At 37.8% G+C, this 26,717-nt stretch overlaps 1 protein-coding gene and 1 pseudogene across 2 annotated transcripts; one reads left to right on the top strand and one right to left on the bottom strand.

Annotated features, from left to right (window-relative positions):
- The first annotated feature begins 287 nt into the window (after positions 1-287).
- On the top strand, positions 288-5,755 carry LOC108991487 (annotated as a pseudogene).
- Positions 5,756-18,349: 12,594 nt separating this feature from the next.
- LOC108991577 (myosin-10) lies at positions 18,350-23,507 on the bottom strand. Of its 2 annotated transcripts, XM_018965915.2 has the most exons (6): positions 23,426-23,502; positions 21,704-23,255; positions 21,533-21,609; positions 21,249-21,360; positions 20,927-21,043; positions 18,350-18,901 (listed from the first exon to the last, which is right to left on the bottom strand). In XM_018965915.2, exons 2-6 carry the CDS (start codon positions 23,126-23,128, stop codon positions 18,551-18,553), a joined length of 2,082 nt encoding a protein of 693 aa, XP_018821460.1. In that variant the 5' UTR covers positions 23,129-23,255; positions 23,426-23,502; the 3' UTR covers positions 18,350-18,550. The 2 variants fall into 2 exon arrangements, with proteins under 2 accessions (XP_018821460.1, XP_018821445.1); XM_018965900.2 differs by having other exon boundaries at positions 21,704-23,507.
- Between the last annotated feature and the right edge of the window lie 3,210 nt (positions 23,508-26,717).

Raw genomic sequence — 26,717 nt, 5'->3', positions numbered from 1 at the left:
AATAAAGAGAGCAAAGATAGAGAAGTTAGACAGAGAAGAGAAGAGAGAAGACTTTGGTCTGGACTTTGGGCAAGAGAGAGAGATCAAGAGCATGGGTTTCCGTTTAACACTTTGGGCGAGAGAGAGAGATGGAGAGCTAGGGAGTCGGGGAAAAGGTTTTGGAGTCTAGACTTTGAGCGAGAGAGAGAGAGAGAGAGAGAGAGAGAGAGAGAGAGAGAGAGAGAGAGAGAGAGAGAGAGATCGCATGGAAGGATAGGGTTTTCTTTTTAATATATATAACCTGGGTAATGGATTTTAAATCCGGAACCCGGTTTCATAACCGGATCCGGCCCGGATTGATAAGGGTTTTTGTAATGCGGGTTCTGGCCCGGATAAGATCCGGGCCAAAATCTAGAATCGGAATCCGGTTCTGGATGCTCCTTCAACTCGGAGGTATCCCAAGTGTTATTCTATCTTCTGCTGAGGTTGCAAGAGAGGCCTTAAAAGTCCATGATCTTGACTGTTGTAGTAGACCTCCCTCGGACAGCTCTAGAAGACTTACACACAACTATTGAGACATGGCTTTTGCACCTTATGGCCAATATTGGAGAGAGATAAGAAAAATATGCTTTCTTGAGGATTTTAGCATGAAGAGGGTGCAAGCATACCAGTTCATTAGGGAAGAAGAAGTCGCCATGCTTATCAATGGAATATCTCATGACTCTTCGTCTTCTACAACCCCTGTTGATCTTCCTAAGAAGTTGTTTTCTCTCACTGCATATATAACTTGTAGGACTGCTTTTGGTAAGAGTTTTAGTGGGAGTGATTTAGATAAAAAAAGGTTTCAAGAAGTGGTTCATGAGGCTGAATCCATATTGGGAAGCTTCAGTGCCTCTGAATGTTTTCCATATGTGGGATGGATTATGGACAGGCTCTCTGGTAGACTTCGAAGGCTTGAAAGGATTTTCCCTGAGTTGGATCATTTTTTCCAACAGGTGATTGATCTTCATCTCATGCGCCCCGAGAGGGCAAAACAAGAGCATGAAGACATTATCGATGTGCTACTGAGAATAGAGAGGGAGCAAATCGATCCTAGTGCTACTTATTTCTCCAAGGAAAACGTCAAGGTAATCCTCTTGGTAACCTACCAATCTTTCCTCCCAAGGCTATTAAGATCATTTTCCTGTGTAAAAATACAATCTTCTTGTGCTTATCATTATGAAACTAACGTTTCTTATGCTAAAATGTGATATTTTTACACCAGAATTTATTTCTAGGCGGAGTCGACACTGGTGCAATTACCATGATATGGGCAATGATAGAGCTTGCAAGGAGCCCAAGAGTATTGAAGAGAGCACAAGATGAAGTCATAAATTTGGTCGGAAACAAAGGGAAAGTCACTGAAAGTGATACTGATCAGCTTCCTTACCTCAAGATGATAGTGAAAGAAACTTAGAGATTGCACCCTCCAGCCCCTCTGCTTCTCCCAAGCGAAACCATGTCACACATTGATAAGTGTTGAACTCAGAGGTTTACAAGAATTTGTAAAATGTATTATTTGAAGCAAGGTACATATGTGCCCTCTATATACAAGCCAGAATAGGCGGGAAAAGTAAATTGAAAAACTAACTAACTAACTAACTTATAACTTGGTTTATAACTAGGCTAAAGAAATTGAATGAATAATACAATACTGAATAATACAATACTTCTAAAACCCCCTTTCAAGCTGGAGGATGAATGTTAAGAATGCCTAGCTTGGAAACTAAAGCAGAAAACAATGGAAAACCAAGAGGTTTAGTGAAGCAATCAGCAAGTTGATTGTGAGAATTAACATGGAAGACTTTGACAGAACAATCTTGAATCTTTTCACGGACATAATGGCAATCGATCTCTATGTGCTTTGTAAACTCATGAAATACAGGGTTTGTGGTAATGTGGATGGCAGACTTATTGTCACAATACAAAGCAGCTGCACTGGTATTAGAGACTTGTAAATCTTGTAGCAAGGATAGAAGCCAAACTATTTCAGCAACTGTATTAGCAAGAGCTCTATATTTAGCCTCAGCTGATGGCCTCGAAACCACAGATTGCTTCTTGGATTTCCAAGAGATGAGAGAGCTTCCAAGGAATATGCAAAAACCTGTGATGGATCTTCTGGTGTCTTAACATCCTAGTCAGCAAATGCATTGAGTTTTAAATCTGAAGTGGAAGGAAAAAAAAGGCCTTGACTAGGTGAATCTTTGATGTACTGAAGAACTCGATAAGCAGCATGTAAATGGGGTAATCGAGGAGAATCCATAAACTGACTCAATGTATGAACTGAAAATGTAAGGTCTGGTCTGGTAATGGTAAGATAAAGTAACCTGCCAACCAGCCTTCGATAAGATTTGGGATCATCAAGAAGATCACCATCTGTTCTGGATAGCTTTAGATGTTGTTCCATAGGTGTTTTAACTGGTTTAGAACCAAGGAAACCAGTATCCGAGAAGATATCTACAACATATTTTCTTTGGGATAAAGAAATGCCAGATGTATTCCTTGCAATTTCAAGGCCCAAAAAATACTTCAATGGTCCAAGATCTTTAAGTTTAAACTTTTGATCAAGAAAGGCTTTGAAGGTGTTAACAAATGTTAACAAAGACCATATCATTGCTGAAAATAAGGATGCCATCGACATAAACCAATAGAGCCATGAAACTAGATCCTTGAGTCTTTCTAAAAAGTGAGTAATCTGTCTTGGATTTTGTAAAACCAAGAGAAATGATGGTAGTGGAAAACTTGTCAAACCACTGCCTGGAAGCTTGCTTCAATCCATATAAGGATTTATTCAATTGACATACCCTTTTATCATGCTTATCGCCAAAACCAGGGGGTAAATCCATATAGACTTCTTCCGTTAAATCTCCATGAAGAAAAACATTATTGACATCTAACTGAATGGGATGCCAACTCTTAACTGCTGCTATTGAAAGAAGACACTTAACTGTCACCATCTTAGCAACTGGACAGAATGTGTCAAAATAATGAACACTCACTTGTTGTGTAAAGCCCTTAGCAACTAATCGAGCCTTATACCTCTCAAGTGTTCCATCAGACCTAAGCTTCACTTTATAGACCCATTTGCAGCCTATTGTACTCTTACCAGGGGGCGATCAGTTAAAGTCCATGTTTGGTTATGTTCTAAGACTGTGATTTCTTTAGCCGTAGCAGTTCTCCAGTGTGGAAGTTTAACAGCTTGATGAAAAAATTTAGGCTCAAATATGGTAGAAAGAGCAATGAAAAAAGCCTTGTGTTTAGATGAAAAATGGGAATATGAAATAGAATTAGAAAAAGGATATAGAGTACCTGAAACAGAAGCTGAAATCTCATTGGAAGATGAAGAAGGGCAAGCCTTGGAAGATGCCTGATGGCAATGAAAATCATGCAAGTACCCAGGTGGCCTGTGAGCTCGAGAGGATCTTCTAAGATTGGGAACATGAGAAATAGATGGAGAATCAGGTGGATTTGAAGGAATTTATGTATGCTGGTCTGAAGAAATATGTGTATGCTTAGGGGACTTAGAATTGGAAGTAGCAGGTAGGATAGAATCAGAGGAGGCAACATGAAACAAAATTTGATCTGAAATTGGTTGAGGAAGAACAACAGAAACAAGAAGTTGAATAAGGGGAGATGAGGTTTTGAAAGGAAAAATGTGTTCATGAAACACAACATCTCGGGAAACAAAAAATGTATGATTATCAAGATCATATAACTTGTAGCCTTTGATGGCTAGAGGATAACCAATAAATATACATCTTCTAGCTCGAGGGGCAAATTTAGACCTGTTATGTGCTAATGTAGATGCATAACAGAGGGAGCCAAACACTCTGAAATGAGCATAAGAAGGCAGTTTGTTGAAGAGTAATTCATAGGGACTTTTATTGTTCAACAGAGGAGAAGGAATTCTGTTGATTAAATACACAGCAATGAGGATAAAGTCTGACAAAAAATGTAAGGGAAGATTTGATTGAAAAAGGAGAGCACGATCTACATTTAAAATGTGCTGATGCTTCCTTTCAACCACTGAATTATGTTGGGGAGTAGCTACATAAGAAAGTTGGTGAATAATGTCCTTACTAGAAAAGAAACTGTGCATGGCAAATTCACTACCATTATCAGTTCGAATGAATTTGATTTTAAAATTGAATTGAGTATCAACCATAGTAATAAAATGTTGTAATAAGGCTTGAGTGTCAACTTTGGATTTTAACAAATAAACCCACGTGCTACGAGATAAATCATCTACTATAGTCAAAAAATAGTTAAAACCATCCAATGAATGAGAATGAAATGGCCCCCAAATATCACAATGTATAAGCTCAAATGAAGAAGTTGATTTATGTTGACTATGTGAAGGAAAAGGTAACCTCTTGTGTTTAGAAAGAGAACAGACATCACAAATTGTGGATTTATTAACAGAAAGACTAGGAACAATTGAAGATAACATTTGCATCCTAGGAAGAGATGGATGTCTTAATCTCTTATGCCAAACATCAAAAGAAAGATGATTAGACTGCAAAGCAAAGACAGAATGTGAAGATGACAAATTTGTGGAGGAATTCACAGGCGAATCTGGTGGTTGCAGCAAATAAAGTCCTTCTTTGGCTTTACCCTTCCCAATCATTCTCCAATGGACAAGGTCTTGTATGATACATGTATCATGGAAAAATGTTATGCAGCAAGGAGATGATTTAGTAAGTTGACTAACATAAAGGTCATCCTGTGTAAGAGATGCAATGGATTTTTGTAATTGAAAGATCTGAGGACCATTGCCTTGAGAAAACCTCTCGTGAAGATCAGACCACATCTCCTTTGCAGAATCAACGTAAATGACACTAGCAGCAATCTCTTTAGAAAGAGAATTAAGTAACCATGAAAGAACCATATTGTTGCATCGAGTCCATGATTGAAACAATGAAGAAGTATTTGGAGGAGATGGAGCAAATCCATCGATGAAACAAACTTTGCTTTTGGCAATCAATGCCATGAGCATGGAACGATGCCATGTGTTGTAGTTATTGCCTGTAAGGAGCTGAGTAACAAGCATTGTGCCTGGACTATCTCCATGATGAAGATAATATGAATTGGAAGGATCCACAGGCAAAACAGATGAATTAGCGGAAGCGTTTTCTTCTTCTGATACCATGATAAGTGTTGAACTTAGAGGTTTACAAGAATTTGTAAAATATATTATTTGAAGCAAGGTACATATGTGCCCTTTATATACTAGCCAGAATAGGCTGGAAAATTAAATTGAAAAACAAACAAACAAACTAACTAACTTATAACTTGGTTTATAACTAGGCTAAAGAAACTAAACGAATAATACAATCTGAATAATACAATACTTATAATACACTTCAACCTCAATGGTTATGACATTTACCCGAAAACACTACTGCAAGTTAATGCTTGGGCAGTCGGACGAGATCCAGAATACTGGAAGAAACCTGAAGAATTCGTCCCAGAAAGGTTCATTAATAGCTCCATCGACTATGAAGGGCAACATTTTGAGTTATTGCCGTTTGGAGTTGGTCGGCGAGGTTGTCCTGCGATATATATGGCAATAGTAACGGTTGAGCTTGCACTTGCAAATCTTATATATTGTTTTGATTGGAAATTACCGTATGGGATGGAGGAGGAAGATATTAACATGGAAGAATCTATTGGCCTTAGCCTTACTACCCATAAAAAAACAGCACTTCATCTTGTGCCGGTCAAGCTGTTTAATTAGTGGTAATCAGATCATGATGGCATGCGAGCTGAAGATCAGCAACGTCCCTTGTACAATATGTCAATATGTACGTACGAATAAAACTTTGAGATAAACGGTTGCTAATTATAATTAGCATGCATATGGTTGTTTGAAATCATCAGTGGTTTTTTCTTTTGGGAAGTTATATTTTGTACCATGAACTACCACATGATCTTCTTCAACATGCAATCTAAACTAGTATCTAGGTTTTAATGTGCAGCAAATATATCAATAAAATCTCTAGTACTGGATCAAAGATGCACATTGAAACTTATTTGCTAGTTTAGAAAATAATTTATTTAGATTTAGGATGTGCAAGCCCTAAGCAATACTTTGAAAAACAAAAGTGAGGTTCATATGAAAAAAATCTCATTTTTATGAAATTTTTGCTGAAATCTGTTGGTAATATCGGGTCTACGCTACAACTAATTTTTATAATTTAGGATGTAGGTTGAAAAAATGATGGTGATAATTGGTAAGAAATGCAATTCCCCTTATATTTCTAATATCATGGTACGTAGTTAACCCCTCTCCATTTATTGCCAAGGCTCCATATATATCACTAGTCGTTAGCATAGAGTAATGTTATATACTATGATGCCCCCAACTTCCGCTTGGAATGTAACGAAGACTTGGAATGTCGGGACATGCAACACATGATTACATATTCTCGTTCATGACAAATAATATGCAATGCATCCTAGTATACTAGTAGTATGCAATAATCGTAGTGGAAAAATGGTGGTTTATAAAATTTCATGCCAGAATGAACTAAATATCTAAATAATTCTAGTTAACCATAGATAGATGCTGCCTTACCTAAAGAGGTCCAAAAAGTAAGGCATAAGTTCATACATAAAGTGAGAGATAAATTATCCTTATTACAGTCAACTATAGTAAGGTTTCATAAACGGGTAGATCAAAACATCTCTCTAATACGCTCCATAGTGAACATGACCATTTATAAGAACATCATTATTAACTCCATCTTTCGGTTGGGGTCGGGCTCGTTCTCAATCATCTGAAGCCAAGGAGTGGAGTTCATCACCATCTTGTTCGTTAGAAGTCGGTCCTAACATAGCTTCTACCATTCTGGGGGGAATGGTAGTGAGACTACCACAATGAGATTCATTGAAATCTCAGTAAGTTAAACAACCAACTTAAATAGAAATAAGACATGCATGATTAATAATAAACATGAGATGCATACAAAATATGCAGAAAATTCGTATTTGTCTCTCATCCAGATTCCTCAACATCTTTTAAAAAAAACTTTAATGCACATTTTCTTACAGAGAACATTTTGTACTTCATTTTTTTCAAAAACATAATATTGATTATTTATTAGAGCCATTATTAATAGAACATAACATATGGTATCATCATAACTCTCCATTTGCACTATGAGTACCTGTTAATCACCGTAGTACAACTCACGTTGAAACTACGTTATTTGCAGACTCATAACTCAATGCATTGATATCATAACATTTCATCATCATAACATATCATCATAATACACTACAAGAAATTACCTTATTTCTGACGATCAAAGTCTCCGGAAATACTAAGAGAAATTGCTGAAATTAAGTATTTTCGGCTAGACTGGGCTGCCCCAACATTGCCATTGTTCCAGGGACAAGTAAAAATTTTTCTGCTGACTTTTGCGATTGACAATTGTCTTTTACGGCGATGTTTTTCCGCCAAAAATGATGTTTTTATTTACCTGCTCTGTTTGTTCGTATTTCCTACATGGTTGTTTCTTCCTTGATATTTGTTTCTTTTATGACAATTAGTTGCTTGCTAAGAAATTAAAAATGCTAGATTTGGAGAAAGTTATATTTGATTGCCAACATATATGTTAACATCATTCAAATAACCTCAACTTACATATTTGAAATTCATCACTGTTTAGTCTTAAGTTTTACACAATACCATCCAACATATCACAATGGAATATAAATTTACAAATGTTTTTCATTCTAACCATTGTTGTCTAGCTAACAACAAGTTGTCTTCATGAATGCACCAGCTTCTTCATTAATGTACATCACTTATCAGAGGCCAATCTTTCTTCATTAATGTCACTTATATGATTGGAGTGTGAGAACTGAACATCAACCATTCTAAACACATACATATAATATATATTAGCATTGTTTGCTTGCCCGTTTACATATATTCAAAGCATCCACCCTAACCTTTCAACTTACCATTAATGACATATTCAGCCTTATGACAAAATATTAAAAGCATACGCAAAGAACTTTATGCTTGCTGGATAGAGTAAACTGATCAGCCACAACCAATACAAAAAGATCATGCGTTAATACTAATTTTTTGGCACTGCCAATGCATGATGAAAGTAAACTTGCTCACTGGCAAACAATTATGTTTAATGGCTAAAAACATAGCATACCATGATTAAGATGGGGTAGAAAATAAGTTTAGCTTTCCTCAGTCTTTTCAGCTAGTTAACCAATTTACAAATAAATTGGCTTTCCTTTGCTAAATTGTCATAAGTGAAACTCATCCATAGCATTGTCATGCATACACAAAACGACATAAAAAAGAAACTCATCCATATCATTGCCATTCTTTAGTTTTTTACTTAAATTGACATAAAAAAGAAAGCCATTGACCTTGTTGATGCTAGAAAGCAGTTCCTGTAATGCCTTGATTCTTTCTACTATTCTTTCTCTTCGCAACTATACAAAAAGGTAAAATCAATACTAATTTGGCTGTAGATAACAACAGGGCATTCGAATGAGACATTAAAACCTTAATAATCAAGAATCCAGGCAATGGACCCAAATAAACTAATTAATGCCAAATATATTGTCTATAATGTAGACAAATCAGACTAAAATAGAGTCTTACTACCATGTTAAGAAGACCAACCAATCAGTTTAGTTCTTCATACACTCACCATAAGGTTCTCCCTAGCCTTTACCACAACCATTTGATCTGTTTATCTTTCCTCACTAATTATGATTAGACAAGAACACGAACAAGTGACTCAAAAATATTCATAGGGATGTGAAATCAAAATACCCAACCGAAAAAAAAATACCTAGATGTAACAAGTTATTTATTTTTCCATACAATTCTCCTCGTTCCCAAGTATATCTTCGTCATATAGATGTTCAAAGATGAAACAACAAGTAAGAACAAGAAGAAATGAAAAAGAGTTTGAAGTCATGTACAAATAATAAGAAAAATAAATATGGCAATCCGTGTGTAATGATAACTGACCTTGTTGTAGCAGTTTGACTGTACATTGATGACCAACAACGTTCATCTTGTGACCAAAACTACAAAATATCATCGGCACCTTACAATATACTAAATACCCCACATCAGTAACTGATGAACAAAATCTTATATAAGTAGGAGACATGGTGTTGCTATAATACTTTAACTTTCATCTCCTTACCAAAATTCCCAAAAAAGTGTTACTCCAAAATTAGTAACTGGCTATGCCGGTCTCTGAGTCTCTCTATAAAACTCTCCCTGGGTCTGCCTCTCTGACTCATATATTTCCATAAACTTGTCGTACTCGGCTTGTTTCTCCATCAGTAGTATGACATTCCCTCGTAAGTCATCAAACTGATCTTTATAACGTGCAACTTCTTTCTCACTTCTTTTTGCACGTTCAGTTAATTCTGCTATTCCAGCATCAACTGCTTGTCTAGATGACTCGGGAATAACCATATTTCCGAGCCCCCTTATATACCCTGGCATGTGGCCCAAAACTTCCTTAAATATTGTTGTTGTAGCCTTCTTAGTCCACTTCTCAGGATCTAGATCTACCATCTTTGCAGCCATCTCATTTTATCAACCATTGAAAAATTACACATGTTATTGCTCGTAATATATACTAAAAATTATAAGATTTTTTTTCTCAAAATTCATGGAGATTTTACTTTAACACTCACATATTTCTCTTCCATGATGGGAGTCACAAATTTGTCATTCTTCTTTGACCATCTCACTTCTTTAAAGAAATCAACTAAATTCTCCTCATTTTCATACTACAAATACAAGCAAATTACATTCAACTTAGTTTAAAGATTTGAAATCTTCAAGTATTGTCGATGTGCATCTTGCAACCAAAATGGATACTTATCCTCATCTCCATTAGGCACACAAACGACCTTCGTCCAGCCGTGTGATTGTCTTGTTGCTTCTCCCTATTACTTTTATTTCGTTCAGACATCCACTACACTCACACAGAACATCATTTACATGAGAAAAGTAGAGGTGTAAAGAGGATTATATGACTAAAAACATGTTTAATACATTTGACTATTTAGTACAAAAAAGTACTGTGCTAACTAAGATTTAATACATTTGACTAATTGAAAAAAAATGCCGCAACTTCTTAATTAAATATTCGGCTTCCAACTTACCTTAAATTCCTTGCTTGAATATCGAGCGCTTAACTTCACCCAAGTGGTTGGTGTCACAAACGGTGGCACATTCACAAGTGCTTCTTCATTACTCTTGTATTGCTGGTAGGTTCTATGTAAATCATAGCAAATATGATTAAACCGCTTGCATAGCATCTTCGTAACCGTATCACAATGGTTCTTTTTGGTCCAGCCGAGGATGAAGTCAGCCTAGAGACAAACATCAAGAGTATTCATTATAATTAGTGCTATGAGTTTTACATTAGCATGTATGAAATTCTCATACTTTGACCTGAACACGTGTAATCAATTCTTCCTTCTCAATAGCTGGTTTGTCGTGCCAGCTAGCATGACTCAAGTCCACATGGTGTTTGACCAACCATGTAACCCTTATAATAAACAAGGTAGCATTTTCACAACAAGGTGCAGTCTCACCGACCTTTATCCTCAAGGGCATCTTTCCATGCTTTCGTAGCTTATCAAACTATGTCATTTTTGCTGCTCCTCTCCCATGCTTTTGGCTAGGTGGTACTAAGTTTTTTTCAATACCATATTATCATCATAGTTTAACAATCAAATCCCACAACATTTTAAACATATAATGTAAAACAATATCAATGAAAATTAGATTAATGCCAGACAGGTTTGTACTTAGTGGCGAATCGACTACTGGAATGTCATTTGGTTCTGTGCTTAGGACGACATCAGGTGGCTCAGTTGAGTCATCTGAGCTGGAGAATGCATGATCTCTAACATTCATGGCAGCAATGGGTACTCTATTCCAAACTTCTTCATTGCTCTGAGATCTACCTCGATCGAAGTTCACGCCACATGATCGACCTCTACCTTTTCCAGTTATCAGCATATCTTCCTTGGCAAAAAATTGGGCAACCGAAATTATCCCTGCAATCACACTAAGTATTTATATATTGTTATACTTTACAATAAATATTCCAATTTGGTTTAAACTTTGCATGTCAACAGTCTGTCCAAAATGGTTTAAAAAATGGGTTTAGGGATTCCTTAGTCATTGCTTGAACTTAATATACCAATAAACTTTGCTAAATTATTTGAAAAATAACAAACTAAATAATTGTCAAGCAAATTACACAAAATGATACTAAACTAAAAAGAATACTTCTATTCAAGAGAAATTAGTTTGGAATGTGAACACATCCATTCAATGGAAGATTTGCTATTCTTGAAGTAAAGGGCATTCAAACATCAATACAATAAGAAATTGCACACCGCTAACGACCTTCCAATTCCTGCATTAGATAGGAAAAGGATGGAAAAAAGTATATTTTAATTTGAGAAATGATATTTAGGATAAGCTAAATGCAATGGGTTGCATGGAGTCACGTGGTTATTACTAGCTTTCAAGTTGTTGCTAGTTCATCTTATCCTTCGTCGAGAGACTATCTTCTTGTATGATACCCACCAGTTCGGTACTGTGAGTAGAATTGTCTTCACTGGTATCGTTGTTGATAAAACCTTGCTCAAAGTGATCCACATTTGACCTTTGCATTACCGATACATCAATATCAATATGCTTCGGCTCAACATTAGGCCTATGCATGTCTGTTTGCAGTAGAATCTCATCAGCATGGACACTCACGTAAGAATCGCCAGAATTATCCTCTTGGTATGCATCAACGTCGCTAGAATCAGATGCATCATCTTCAATAAGGGGTTCTCGAGGAAGGTCATAGACATTTCTATGTATGACCTTTTGCACTACATACCAATCACCACGAATACCGTGATTTTTTAGGTAAAATAATTGCGAAGCTTGGCATGCCAAAACAAAAGGGTCGTCCTTATAAGCTGTCCGAGATATATTCACACTAGTGCAAAAGCATGTCGAAAGACTTTACACTCCAACCACCAAGTGTTTTAATGTGCAGCAACTTGACGGTGAATGATAGTTTAGAATACTTTGTACAACCTTCATAAAGAGGATGTCGGGAATCAGCTAACAGCTGGTCGAAAGTGCACGATGATTCAATATCGACTGATGGCGAACCCTCAGCATGGAATGACTTAGTTATGGGAACATCATGAAAACCCCCGGCCTGAATATCTCGCAACATAACATCAACATCATCAATATAATCATTCTCTTGTTTGGGATCATGTAGGTCGTCATCATCATCACTTATGATTAAATCTTCCTCCTCGCCATGAAAAATCCACACCGTGTAATTCTTCTCAATACCTTTAATAAACAAGTGTCTCTCTACCTGGCTTATAGGTAGGAAGTGTTGACGATGTGTCAAGCTTTTAAGTTTGTATTTCATTAATGGCATTTTTTGTAAATAGATTAATTACAAACTTGTAATATTTGATTAATGGTAAATTTGTAATATTAAGTGATGGAAACGTTGTAATTATAAAGTTTATACATAAAGTCAAGCTACGGGAATCGAAAGGAGGCAAAAGCAAAAAGTAACTTTACCTTTCATTTGAAACCGCACGCGATTTTGGAGAGAAACGAATGGGGTTTTTCAAACCCTAGTTTTATCAAGATCAAATTGGAGCTTGAGGAGATGATCAAGTGTATTTTATGGTATAGTTTCGTTAGAGGATAATACGATGTAGCCAATCCATATTTTGTGCGGTGATCAATGGTTGTAAGTGATTGAAAACTCAAGTTTTTTTATGCATTCTTCAATAATAAAGACTCCTAGACTGTTCCTACCGTGGATGTAGACCATTAGGGTCAAACCACGTAATTTCTTGTATTGATTTCACATTTCTTTTATTATTCTTACTTTTATTTAGATCTTGCATGAGTATATACTATGATTTTGAATTTTCTAATTAATTTAAATAGAAAACTAAACCGATCACGTTAATCATATATTTTCTTGAGATTTTGTTGTCTGATATTCAATATTAAATTGCATATTACAACTAGTTACATTAATTTTATTTTTTGAGTATTTGTTTGTGAGAGGCTGAAATTATAACAAGTGGTATCAAGAGCTTTAGTTCGATGGGGACTGCAAGGTTCGATATCGAAAAGTGTGATGGAAAAAATGACTTTGAGCTGTGGAAGATCAAGATGAAAGCCTTTCTCACTCAACAGGGTCTCCAAAAAGCTCTTCTTGGGAGAAAAGAAAATGGAATCTGTTGAAGAGAATGATAAGAAATAAATCTTGAGGAAGGCTCACATCATACTCATTCTTTCTCTCGGAGACAAAGTTCTGAGGAAGGTAGCCAATGAAGACACCGCTGCTGGAATCTAGCTAAAATTAGAGAGCCTCTACATGACAAAATCTCTGGCCAATCGACTGAACAAGAAAACAAAGCTCTACACATTCAAGATGTTCGCAGGTATATCGATTTCTGGCCATCTCGATGCTTTCAATAAAATTATTTTACATTTGGCTAATATTGATATTAAAATTGACGATGAAGATCAAGCAATTTTATTGTTGAGTTCTCTGGATAATTCTTATGATAGTTTGAAAGAGATAATAATGTATGGGAGGGAGACACTGACCTTAGATGAGGTTCAGGCCATATTACACTCCAGGGAATTACAAGCTATGTCTGAAATAAAATTTGAAGCTGAGGAGGGCTTGACTGTGAAAGGGAGAGCTAAAAAAATATGTCAAAAGGGAAAGAACAATAAAAACAATGTGAGGGGTAGGTCTAAATCTAAAGGGAAGCAATTAAAATACTTCCTATATCACAAAGAGGGGCATTTCAAAAGAGATTGCCCCAATAAGAGACCTTGCACAGGAAATGGGTCTAAGGAGGAGGGGGATGCCTCGGTTGTGAGTGATGGGTATGAGAGTGCCGAGGTTCTAAATGTGTCTGAGGTTGATTCAGGAAAAGAATGGATCCTTGATTCAGGATGTTATTTTCACATGTGTCCTAATAAAACATGGTTTGAAACTTTTACTAGTTTAGATGGGGGGTTTGTGATGCTTGGCAACAATAAGTCTTGTAAAATCCAGGGTATAGGGTCGGTGAGACTAAGACTCCATGATGGTATTGAAAGACTCTTAACTAAGGTTAGATACATACCTTAATTAAAAAGGAACCTAATCTCACTAGGTGTGTTAGACCAATCCGGGTACACCTTTAGATCTGAATCTGGATCTTTGAGGGTTGCTAAGGGTTCACTTATCGTGATGAAGGAGTCATTAAATATGACTTGTATACCCTCATTGGAAAAACTGTTATAGGTGAGGTTTCTTCTATCCTTAAGAAGGGTGAGGATAGGCTTGTTCTATGGCACAAAAGGTTAGGTCACGTGAGTCACAAGGGACTTTTAGAACTCCATAAATTGGGGTCGCTAGGTGAGAAAAAGCTGAAAATTTTATCTTTTTGTGAGGATTGCATCATTGAGAAAGCAAAAAGGGTAAGCTTTAAAACAGCCACTCACAATACAAAACAAACCTTGGACTATGTGCACTCGGACCTTTGGGGTCCAATTAGGGTCAACTCACACGGAGGGGGAAACTATTTCCTCTCTATAATTGATGACTATTCTAGAAAAGTGTGGCTGTACATTCTTAAAAATAAGAGTGACACTTTTGAAAAGTTCAAGGAATAATAGAAATTGGTAGAAACTCAAGTAGGAAGGAAGGTTAAGAAATTAAGAAGTGATAATGGGCTTGAGTATCTCTCAAGTGAATTCAATCAGTTTTGTAAGAAGGAGGGTATGACTAGGCAAAAAAAAGTAAGGAAAACACCTCAACAGAATGGTCTAGCCGAGAGGATGAATAGAACCATATTGGAGAGGGTTAGATGCTTACTGTCAAACTCGGGACTTCCTAAGTCTTTTTGGGCTGAAGCTGCCACAACTGCAGTCCATTTAATTAATAAGAGTCCTTCTTTAGCCATAGGGTTTAAGACTCATCAAGAAATGTGGACTGGAAAACCTTTTAACTATGACTACTTGTGGTGTTTGGGTGTGTTGCTTATGCTCACACCTGAACTGACAAACTAAAACCAAAGGCTATGAAATGTATCTTTGTAGGGTACCTTGGGGGAGTAAAAGGGTACAAGTTATGAATTGATGAGCCAGATATACAAAAATGTATCATTAGTAGAGATGTGGTCTTTAATGAACATGAAATGACTCGAGTTAAAACTAAAAGACTTGAACCCACTCAGGATACTAACTCTGAGAAGATAGATCTTGAGGTGGAGCAACCTGACAATAATTTGAGAAAATTAGAAGGCCAAGATGCTGAGACTCAAACTTCCACTTTAGGTGATGAGGACCAAGATGGAGTTAGTTCATACAACTTAGTTAGGGATAGAAAAATTAGGGTTATAAAACCCCCAAGAGGTATGGTCAAACTGAGATGACTGTTTATGGTTTGACCGTAGCAGATGAAGTTGTAGAAATAGGTCCTAGATCCTACAAGGAAGCCATGGAAAATATTGATTCTCATAAATGGGTATAGGCCATGGAAGAGGAAATGGATTTTTGAAAAAGAATCATACTTGGGAAATGGTTATTAGGCTTGAAAAGGCTAAACTGGTAGGGTCTAAATGGATCTAAAAAAAGAAAGAGGGCATACCAAGAGTTGAGGGTCTAGGTATAAGGTTAGGCTGGTAGCAAAGGGATTCACTCAAAGGGAAGAGATAGATTTTAATGAAATTTTTTCACCTGTTGTTAAACACAGTTCAATAAGGTTAATTCTATCCTATACTGCTTAAGAAGATTTACACTTGGAACAATTAGATGTAAAAACAGCTTTCTTGCACGGTGAACTAAATGAGACTATTTACATGCAACCCCCTGAGGGTTATGTAAATGAGTCCAACATTGATCATGTTTGTTTACTTAAAAAATCATTGTATGGACTTAAATAGTTCTCAAGGCAATAGTATAAGAGATTTGACTCTCATATGTTGGACAATGGGTTTAAAAGGAGTCATTATGATAGCTGTGTGTACTTTAGGCATTCCGGGGACCACATTATCTACATACTCTTGTATGTAGATGACATGCTGATAGTATGTAGGGATGTCGATCTAATTGAGGAAGTCAAGTGTATACTGAATTTGAGATGAAGGAACTTGGGCAAACTAAGATGATATTAGGTATGGAAATAGTTAGAGATAGGAAAAGAAGACTTTCTATCTATCTAAAAAAAAACTATATCACCAAGATCTTCAACAGGTTTGGCATGTCTAATTTAAAACTTGTTAGCACACAAATAGGACATCATTCAAAACTTTCCATAAATCAAGCCCCTAAAATCGAGGAAGACGTTAGATTTATGCAAGATATACCCTATGCAAGCATGGTAGGAAGCATCATGTATGCTATGGTGTGCTTTAGACCTGACTTAACCTATGCTGTTAGCATGGTAAGTAGGTTTATGAGGAAGCCACATTGACATGCTATGAAGTGAGTATTACAGTACTTAATTGGAACTCAGTATCTAGGTTTGAGGTTTGGAGGGAATGTGCAACAGGGGAGTGAGTTAGAGGGATTTCTGGATTTTGACTATGTTGCTAATTTGGATACCAGAAAGTCTTTGACTGGGTATGCATTTCAGCATTTGGAGGGGCTATTAGTTGGAAAGCTAATTTACAATCTGTAGTTACTTTTTCAATAACTGAAGCTGAATATATTGCTATGACAGAAGCAATAAAGGAGGCTATGTGGTTAAATGGTTTTTCACATGAGTTAGGCATATTTAAAGGGGTTATCACAGTTCACCACAGCATTATACATCTTGCCAAGAATTCAGTATATCACGAAAGGTCTAAACATATAGATATTTGACTTTATTTTGTGAGAGATGTAATAACATCTAGAGAGATTAAAGTAGAAAAGGTTCTAACTGAGGAAAACCGTTCTGATATGTTGACAAAATCCCTACCAGCTACTAAGTTTAGGCATTGCCTAAATTTGATTAATATGGGGAGCTATTAGAGCTCGGATTACTTTGGAAGAAGAAGATCACTTTGCAAGGATAAAAGACTTGTCAAGATGGAGATTTGTTGAATATGTGTCAAGCTTTTAAGTTTGTATTTCATTAATGGCTTTTTTTGTAAATAGATTAATGAGCTAAGGCCCCTATTTAACCAACCCTTGGGTCTTCTTCAATTCCATCTAGTATTTTAAGCAAGTTACTTAGCCCACCAATGTGGCAAGTCTCCAATATGTCATTGACTCACTTGTCATTCTACCATTGACCTCTTGGCACATTTTTCTCAAAAGAAAAAAAAATAGCACTAGAATTCTCTAAAAATACTAACTAAATCAATGGTGTAAGGTTTTTTGCTATCCCAAACTCAAGATTTTCCTTTTTCTCAAGGATCACCACATATAGGGTCATGTTTACTAACGCCAAGTCCTAAGGTGCTTTTAAGTGGGGTGTTATATATACCATAATACTCTCATCCCACTATGTAAAATATGTCACTTTTATCACCCTTAAATGATCCTTTATTTTTTTAAAGAAGAAATATAAAGATTGATGGGTAATGTCACCTTATCATAGTGAGATGTAAGTGTGGTGTATAAAATTTCCCTTTTGAATTTATGGGCATGATAGTGCTATATGTGTATGTGTATGTGTATGTGTATGTGTGGAGACTTTCAGGCTTTTTACTAGGACTAGGAGAATGTTAATATGAAGACTCGGCGTATAGCTATCTTTAGCCATCAAATTTCTTGGATAACTGAAGTGCTTGCTGGGGCTACATGTGTTTTGATAAGAAAATGAAGACCTCTCGCATTTTATATACACGTCTTTTTACTAATTTCCTTTGAACTAATTAAAAAAGAAAAACGAACATCTTCCATTGAATTTGGTATCTTACTTGCATCATATATATATATATATATATATATATATATATATAAATATAGATAGATAGATAGATAACCTCTTTAAGTTTGATAGACCATTTCAGTTATGGATACTGACTCTCAGTTTCCAATTAAAGCTTTCACTTGGTTCCCACTTCCAGAGTACAACACGTAAATAAATCGGAACTTAAATATAAAACTATAAAGAAGAGAAAGTACCCAACGATAATCGTAATACCCTACGGCTATCTCCTGCTTACAACATCAGAATTAACCTTTTTTTTTTTTTTATGTAATTTCCGTTCTGTTTTTTAAATTAAGAACTAAATTAAAATATGACAAATGAAGTGCCGAGAACCCAAAAAATAATAATAATAATAATAAAAGCCCATCAACACCAAATTTTCCACCACGATTCGCTTCGGCTCAGCACCAAATTACAGCAAATACTAGGGAGAATCTCGAAGAATGAAGTTGCTATAAGCTACCATTTCTATGCTATTTTTAATTTGAAAGATCAAAGTAGATACAAAGAAGGGGAAAAATCGAAGGGCAAAAAAGGTATAATCATAAAAGAGGTTCAGAAAGCTCCATTTCATTGGAACCCTGTTGTTCTATCTCAGACCCGCGGACACCTACGAAGTCCATCCCAAGCCACTGCCACGGCCAGCATACATATCTAGGCCTATTTTGGCCTCTCAAGTCTTCCCGGTTCTCAAATTCTTCGAGCTGACGGGTAAGCTCCTCTAATCTATCTCTCAGCCTGGACGCCCTCGAGTCTGCCAACCTCAATGACTTCTCAGCTGCATCTCTTGCAGCCATGGCAGCAGTGGCTGTCTCTTCTTTGAATTTGAGCTTCTTTTCAGACTCCAACACAGCTTGCTTAGCTTCTTGAAGCTCCTGCTTAATTGATGACAACTGCGGGCATCCATAATTTAACTAAGAACTTAAACAACATTCAGAATAATCATAACTTTTTTGTTTTTGGTGGGGAGGGGGAAGAGTGAGTGGAAAACCCCCATAGAACATGCTAAAAATACCAATAAGATGGAACATACTGTTGAAAATAGTAAAAAAGGAAACAACTGGAATGTTAGTGCATGGTAAACAGGCTGAGAATTATATATTCGCTGTAAAATATAGTAATTGCAAGTACGAAATATACATTCTAATCATGAGCACAATGTTATGATGTCAAACGATCAGGGTGTCTCTGATAGTGGCCACAACTAGTGAATTTGGAAGCTTGACAATGGACCTCAATCAATCCCCTCGTGTTCTTTTTAGACTTTTTAACCTAGTTAATGGTTATTGTCATATTCTAACAAAAAACAAATTTACCCTATCCAGTTCGAAATTCACAAAAAGGTGCCCAAATTATTTAACGATTCTCTGGCTTGTTATGTCTGATTAGAGATATACTGCTGAGTAGGTCTGTGCACAAAAGGCCCAGACCCGATCAATCAGAAAGGCCCGACATGGCCAACCCGACTAAAGTCAGGTTCATCGGGTCACAGGTTTAATACACCTTATATCGGTCGAAACCGATCGCCCGAGGAAAATAACAAGCTGTTGACGCAAGACCCTCCTTCAAACACCCAACCTACGGCTTCCCCACGACCTCGACTTGTCACTGCCCTACTTGTTCAACAGCTTGCCGCGGTTTCCCAGTAGTCACCTGCAGGATGAACAATCCTCTGTTTTGCTGCTCAAAAACAGAGCACAGCCAAAGGAAAACACTACCCCAGTCCACAGTAATCACACCTCTCTCCAAACACAAAGTCTCTGAATTTTTCTCTCGAGGGGTTCAAAAGTGGGTATGGGAATAATACTCTTCATCAAGGGGTGCAAGAGAGTGGTACTGGTGCGAGGCTCTTGTTTCCTATTTGAGGATTTGAAACAGATCCCAACAACAAGCGAATTTGGGCAGAAAAGAGGGCAAGGAGATGATTCTAATGGGTTTTCTTCCGCTCTACAGGTGACTTGCTTTCTTTTCTTTTGTTGTTGTTGTTGTTTTTTTTTTTTTTTTTTTTTTTTGAGTTAATCAAAACTAGCAGATCGGTACTACATGGGTTTCTTTCTTCTTCTCATGTTCTTATTATTACTATTATTATTTTTTCATCAATTTCCCCCTTTATTTTCTTTTCAGACAGTGATGGTTTCTGGAGTTTGGAACAGCTTCATTCACTCCTCTTCGATCCGTCTTCAAGAAATGGCATTTTTTCTTTTTCCTTTACTTACTTTGTGGCTGGTTTTCGATCCATCTCTATGCTTTCTAGGATCACTCTGATCTTGTTCTGGGTATGCTTTACTTTTTTCTGTAACATGAAAGTTGTGATCCCCAAAGATCGGAGAACCTGGATTCATCCATTTATCTTGTACCGGAGGCATTACAAACCAAAAGGTTAATCAAAATGGCTATAGTAGGGTCCATCTTCTTCCTCTTGCTAAAGCTACGGCATGAGATCCAGAATGGGTTAGAAACAACCTGAAGGTCCAGAATGGGTCTTTTTGCCCTCCAATGTGTATGGAGGAACGAATGAGGAGAAGAAGAACAGGTTCGACCCGATCCGAATCATACAGGTCGGGCCGTGATTGATCAAGTTTCCCTGCGGGTCAGCCCCAAATCTGGTTCGGTGTGCAGGCCTACCGCTCTGAGAGAGAGAGAGAGAGAGAGAGAGAGAGAGAGAGAGCAACACTAACAGAAACAGATTTTATCACTTATTCATCAAATTATTCTACCGACACTTTTTAAGTCACTATTCCTTGGAGGACAGCTTAAACAATCCCCCCCCCCCCCTTTTTAACTATTTGAATATTCTATTGAGTACCAAACTGGTGAGAGTACAAGCATGGACAAAAAATTACTGCTGTAACGACCAACTAGATATCAGTGTAAAACATATAAATTGTATGCTTAGGCCAAATAAGCAACAAGCATACCTGCGCCGCAAAGTCTTGTTCAACGGCTCTTCCTGCAGCAGCTTCTTGCTCTGCTGCTACTTTCCATCTCGTGATTTCTTCTTCAGCAGCAGCAATGTCCATCATAAGCCCTTCAACCTACAGCATACATAGGAAGTTGATACCAAAATGCTCAAACACAATATATAAGCAAGTTTCTACTTGCTTTTTAAAAAAAAGAATTACAATGACCACAGATTACTTCTCAACTTCTTATACTTCACTGAGTATCAAACACCACCAAATTGAAGGGACAGTAACATTAAATTTGGATATAACAGCCAACAAAACATAAATAAATTACACTTTCATTCGCCACTCTCTCCTTTTCTTCGAGTTCCTCTATCCGTTGCATTCTATGGTCAAGCTCCTTGGCTTGAATCTCTACATGCTCTTTAAGTAAGCTTGACTCTGCCCTTCATACAGTAAAGGAATATGCAAAAATAGAAAAATATCAGGTCAGGATAAGTGAGAATGTGTCAGTTTCACTCTCATTGAAAGCTTCCTCAACCCAACTTCCACAAATAAGGTGAACACGAAAATGTCAGTCTACTTGGCATATACAAGATTAAGAATGATATCAGGTACCTTAGGTCATCCACAGAATGTTGCAGCTCAATGATCTCAAGCTGAGATGCCTTAACAATCTTCTCCAAAGCACCAGCCTGTGTTCAACACATAAACATCTCAGCAAGGACATTTTAAGGGTCAAACACGTCCCAAATGCTTAAACACAAATTAGCAGTAAGAAAAAGTTACCAAAGAGTATATCTCATCACTCTCTGTCCCTGGTACATCCACTTTGTCATTGGGATTTGGAACCTTTCTATCCTCAAGAAGCTTACTGAATTTGAAATCTATCCCAGCCTCCTTCAAACCATTTTCTGCAACTTGAAACAGTGCATTCCCTTTGGAAGATGGATCCATTGCCATCCTATTTGTCAAAGCACTCCTAAGTAATGATCCAATATGCTCTTTCTCCTTGACCAGTTGACCTACTGTTTCATCCAAACCCTTTATTTCACGACTCTTCTCCTCTACTAAATCCCTGGTCTTTTGAACAACAATTTTGATCAGCTCATAAATAGACTCCATCCCAGCCAAAGCAGCACGAATATTCTCCTCCATGTCCATTTCCTGCGGGAGAAACAACGACTCGGAGAACTCTGACTGGTCCAAATTATTAAAATCAACTATCTTGATCACATCATATATCCGTTCGTGAATTCTCGACACAAGATTCAACTGATCAATTAGCAAAGGCCTCTGTGATTCCATCTTTGATTCTAAACTCCTCAACTTGTCATCATACTCACTGACTATCTGCCTCAGCTCCGAAGCCTCATTCTCAACCTTATTCAATTTCTCCATTGTATCTCTTTCAATTTCAGATATCTTTCCGTCCCTTCCGGCTATAGTCTTCTCCAAAGTCTCAACAACCGAAGTCTTCTTCGCAACTTCTTCCCTCAACCCATTCATTGTTGCTTCAAGCTGAGAAACCTCAATGGCAATCTCATAATTCCTCTGCTCCATCTGTTCCCTTGTTTCATTCCTAGACTTAGTCGTGGCATCAATCTGTCTTAGGAGCTCTTCTACAATCTCGTTCGTCCGTTTAATCACACCATATGCCACCGCTGGCAACCCCGTGTATTTTAGCGACCTTGGCAACCCACCCACTGTGAAATTCTTGATATTGCTAACCTTCGCCGATATCTTCTCTATCCCAGTGATCATCATATGGCTAGAAGTCTCAATCTCCGATCTTAATCCGTCCCTCTCCTTCACCGCTTCATCAAATTGCTTCGCAATCTCATCTCTCTGCTTCGAAAGCTCGTCTTTTGCTCTATTCGCCTCAGCCAATTCTGCCGTGACCTTCTCACTCGACCTCAGAGCTTCTTCCTTCTCGCGCAGAGCTTCGTCCCTCTGCCTCCCGCTCTCGTCGCGCTTCTTAAGTGCTTCGTGAGTCAGAGCCTTCAAGCGGTTGAACGAAACCTGCAACTCCGATTTCGAGTTCTCCGCCATCTCGCGAGCCTGCCGCTCGCGATCGAGTTCGGCGAGAAGCTCCCGAAATTTCTCGACGGAGATATCCTCCTGAGTCGGATTCTTGATCACGATCGGGATCGGTTCTTCGCCCTCCACGTCGCTGAGAACCGCATCAGCGTCTTGGCCACCCACACTCGCCATGGCAACAATTATAACCACTATTGCGGATCCACTAAGCAAACCTCTCTATTTCGAATTCGATCCAATTGCCGATGTTCATAATCATACACGGAACGTATGTAGGCATATATATAGAGAGTTTCAAACCCTAGAATTTGGAGGCCAGCATGAAGAAATTATCAATTACTTGCCCCCCTCCCCCCAAAAGAAAAAACGTAGAAACCGAATTATGACCTTAAAGCTGGGGATTGGATAATTAATTATGCAAAACAAAATAGCTTAGAGGGGCCGGATCGGATGAACACGGGGAAATCGTACCTTAAAGAAGAAGACGGAGAAAGCAACGGTGCGTAAATGGAGCATAACGATGGTTACCGACCAGTCTCCCACTTCTTCTGTGATTTTGGGTTTTAAATTTTTTATTTAAACGAAAAAAAGGAAATATATATTTTTAATAGGTTTTGGTTTTGGTACAGCGCAGATGCAGCATAAGGATATACTATTACCCAATCTACCGTCCTTGAGAAGGTGCCACGTCGGATACAATACAAATGATTGCTTTGCTTTTACAGTCGTGAGGTGAAGGTGCAGGAAGACGAGGAAGCTTCACTCTGTCTGCCTTTTAAGAACCTGAGCCGCAGAAGATGACAGCCTATTTTTTGTAATACGTTGCAACGACAAGAATTGAGTATAGATTCGGGGAAAATGGGTGAAATCAATGCATATACGATGTCTCTATGACATAGCAGCGAGCACACGATCTGTGCGCTGAGATATCAGGATCGGGGGCGGGTAGGCGTAAAGCTCTCCTAAGAACAGGCAAATTTTTAAAGAGGATAGTCCGGTCCAAATCGGCCCTGTGTGTGGTCCATTATAAGGTTGGGTTGGGCATTCCCTTCTCCGGGCCTATCATGCCGAAGACCGCAGTCCCCATATGTCCCCTAATATCTTTTAATAAGAAAAAAAGGAGAACTCACGCTGTGTAAATTGTAGTATGAAATGTCAGAGGAAAATATTCTAACCATAAAATGATTATATAAAAATAATTAAATAAATTGATATGGTTAGATGTGATTCATCAGATTATAAAATTATTTTTATTGTAAAGTAGATTTAACAGGTCAGATGAAACCATATCATTTCGTGGAATTACTTTTGTGTAATTCCTTTGTGGATGTAACGGTACTTAATGCCACAACTTATACCCATCAACTGTACAAATTAGTAATTGTAATATATATTCTTTTATATAAATATATTTCTATAAATTTGATCATATACACTCATATAAAAAGTGTATAGTGTAACTTATATAGAGTATGGTAGTATAGTTAAATTCAATACCATATTAGTATGTGTTAATTAATATAATTATTTTAAAATAATGTATGTATACTACAATATAAATAGACTAATAGTTTTATTATATGTAACCATAATATTCTCTATTAAAAAATTATATTCAAACAAGTTTCTAACTTTATCGTATTTTATTTAGTTTTTTCCTCTCATTTTTCAAAACCTAATAAAATATCTAAAATCAAACAATTTCACTATTATTTTAATTTTCACTACTATTCATAGATATCCAAACAGATCCTTAATAAAGTGCTTATATGATATAATTTAATTTGAAAGATAAATTTTAAACTTCAACTTTACAAATCCTATCTTATCATTTCGGTGATGTGAATGATACGTTCTACACACCAACCTGAAAATAGAATAACTATTCGTTCTTGCCTGAAAATTAAGCTATCCAAAATCTTTGTAAATCTTGGCTAGAGTTTTTAATTCTTTCTTATTCTAAGGGTGAATGTAGTATACATGTCAAACATATATACATTATGGCTGAAAATCGATCCTATCGGCTCGGGTTTGGTCCAAAATTGAAACCGTACCAATAGTTTTTTAAAAGGGTGGTGTCAACCGAAACTGATTGGTAGAGAGAGAGAGAGAGAGAATCGACCGGAATCTTATGGGCGGTATTGATCGGTTCAACAGTCGGTCCGTTGGTTGCTAACCCATCCCCAAATTCACATCACAAATTTAAAAGAAATTAATAAAAAATTCACAACAAATTCAAAAATTCACAACAAATCAACTCAAAATTCACAGCAAAATCACAAATTCATGACAAAACCTCAAGAAGAGAGGTGAACGGGAGAGATGAGAAGAGAACGAGAGAGGTGAGGTGTAATACCCAGTTCCTTCTTCTTACGTACGCTTCTCTCTTTCTAACGTATGTTTCGTCTTGATGACGTAAGCAAATCCTAAAGGCAGAGATTATGTGATCATCTGCCTTTCTCACTACCGACTGCGAGTCACGTTATGCGTGTCGAACCATGATAGCGTGTCTCGAAAGATATCGTGTGACTTCTAGGGCACGTCCAGTGTTTTAAATATGCTGGAAATATTTATAAGGAGTATTTCCATCATTATTGAATTAATATTTGATCTTAAATACGACAATCATAATATTATTGAAGAGCTCCAAAAATATTATAATTGCCGGAAATCATTTTAATATTATTATTAAAATGATTTCAATTATTTAAGATATTATGGATTTAAATTATGTTGAGAACTTTTATTAAATAAATGGTTTAACCCTTTTAAATATGTTAAGTGAGACTTCATCATTTTATTAATGATGAAGAATATTATTTTATAAACTAAAGTTAGTTTAAAATAATATCTACCCTAATTCCTCTAAGTGCTTTTAGTTAAGTTAATGTTTTACGCATCTTCAAATCAGTATTTCAATTCCTCGTTGTTAGATCATCGTGTAGACCCCCAGACGAAAGGACTGGGTTAAATACCCAGACCCCTCTCTTTTCCCTCTCATTTCCCCGTAACCCTCTCTCTCCTCCCTCTCGCCTTCGGCGTACGCAGTACGCAGACCACCTCACGCCGAACGGCTTAAGGCCTCAGCCCGGCGCCGCCGTGCGTCGCCAGGCCACACCGCCGACACCATCGGCTGCTCCTCACGCCGGCGAGTCCATCCATGCCGACCTCTCCCCCTCACGCTCTCCCTTTCTCCATTTTGGGACTGCACAGCCCGTAAGGGCTTAGTGCGCGTAGCGCCGCCGTGCGCCGCCTAATGGCTCCACCGCTCCCACGGCGAGCTCCTCTCCCACCGGCCATCATCCTCCACCGAAGCCAGCCCTATGAAGCAGTCCTCCCCCTCCTTCCACGGCAAGTACCCGAAATGGGTCTCTAGCCCATTTCCCACCGTGCGCCGCCGTACGCGGCCACCCACGACCACCATGCGACGCCATGGACCTCCTCTCCCTTTCCCCGAGCTCCTCCATGTGACCCATGGCCAGAAACCCCCTCCTCCACCTCACGGCTCCTCACTCACGCACGCACGGGTTGCACGCCGTGCACCACCGTGCACCGCCACCCATGGCTGATGACCGCCATGTCCAGCCTCCTCAGGCCGCCACCAAGCCAACCCGACCTCCATTGGCCCCGATCTGCCACCCACGAGAGCACACTCTCTCTCACTCTCCCACGGCTTCTCCTCCATGGAATGGCCAGATCTGCCACCGTGAGCCACCGTGGCGCCACCTCGACGCCACCACGAGATTCACCACACCTCCTTTAG

Source organism: Juglans regia, chromosome 13 (genome assembly GCF_001411555.2).
Source record: "Juglans regia cultivar Chandler chromosome 13, Walnut 2.0, whole genome shotgun sequence".
Lineage (NCBI taxonomy): Eukaryota > Viridiplantae > Streptophyta > Magnoliopsida > Fagales > Juglandaceae > Juglans > Juglans regia.
Note: the sequence above shows the minus strand (reverse complement) of the source record. Positions and strands in the feature narration are given on the sequence as shown.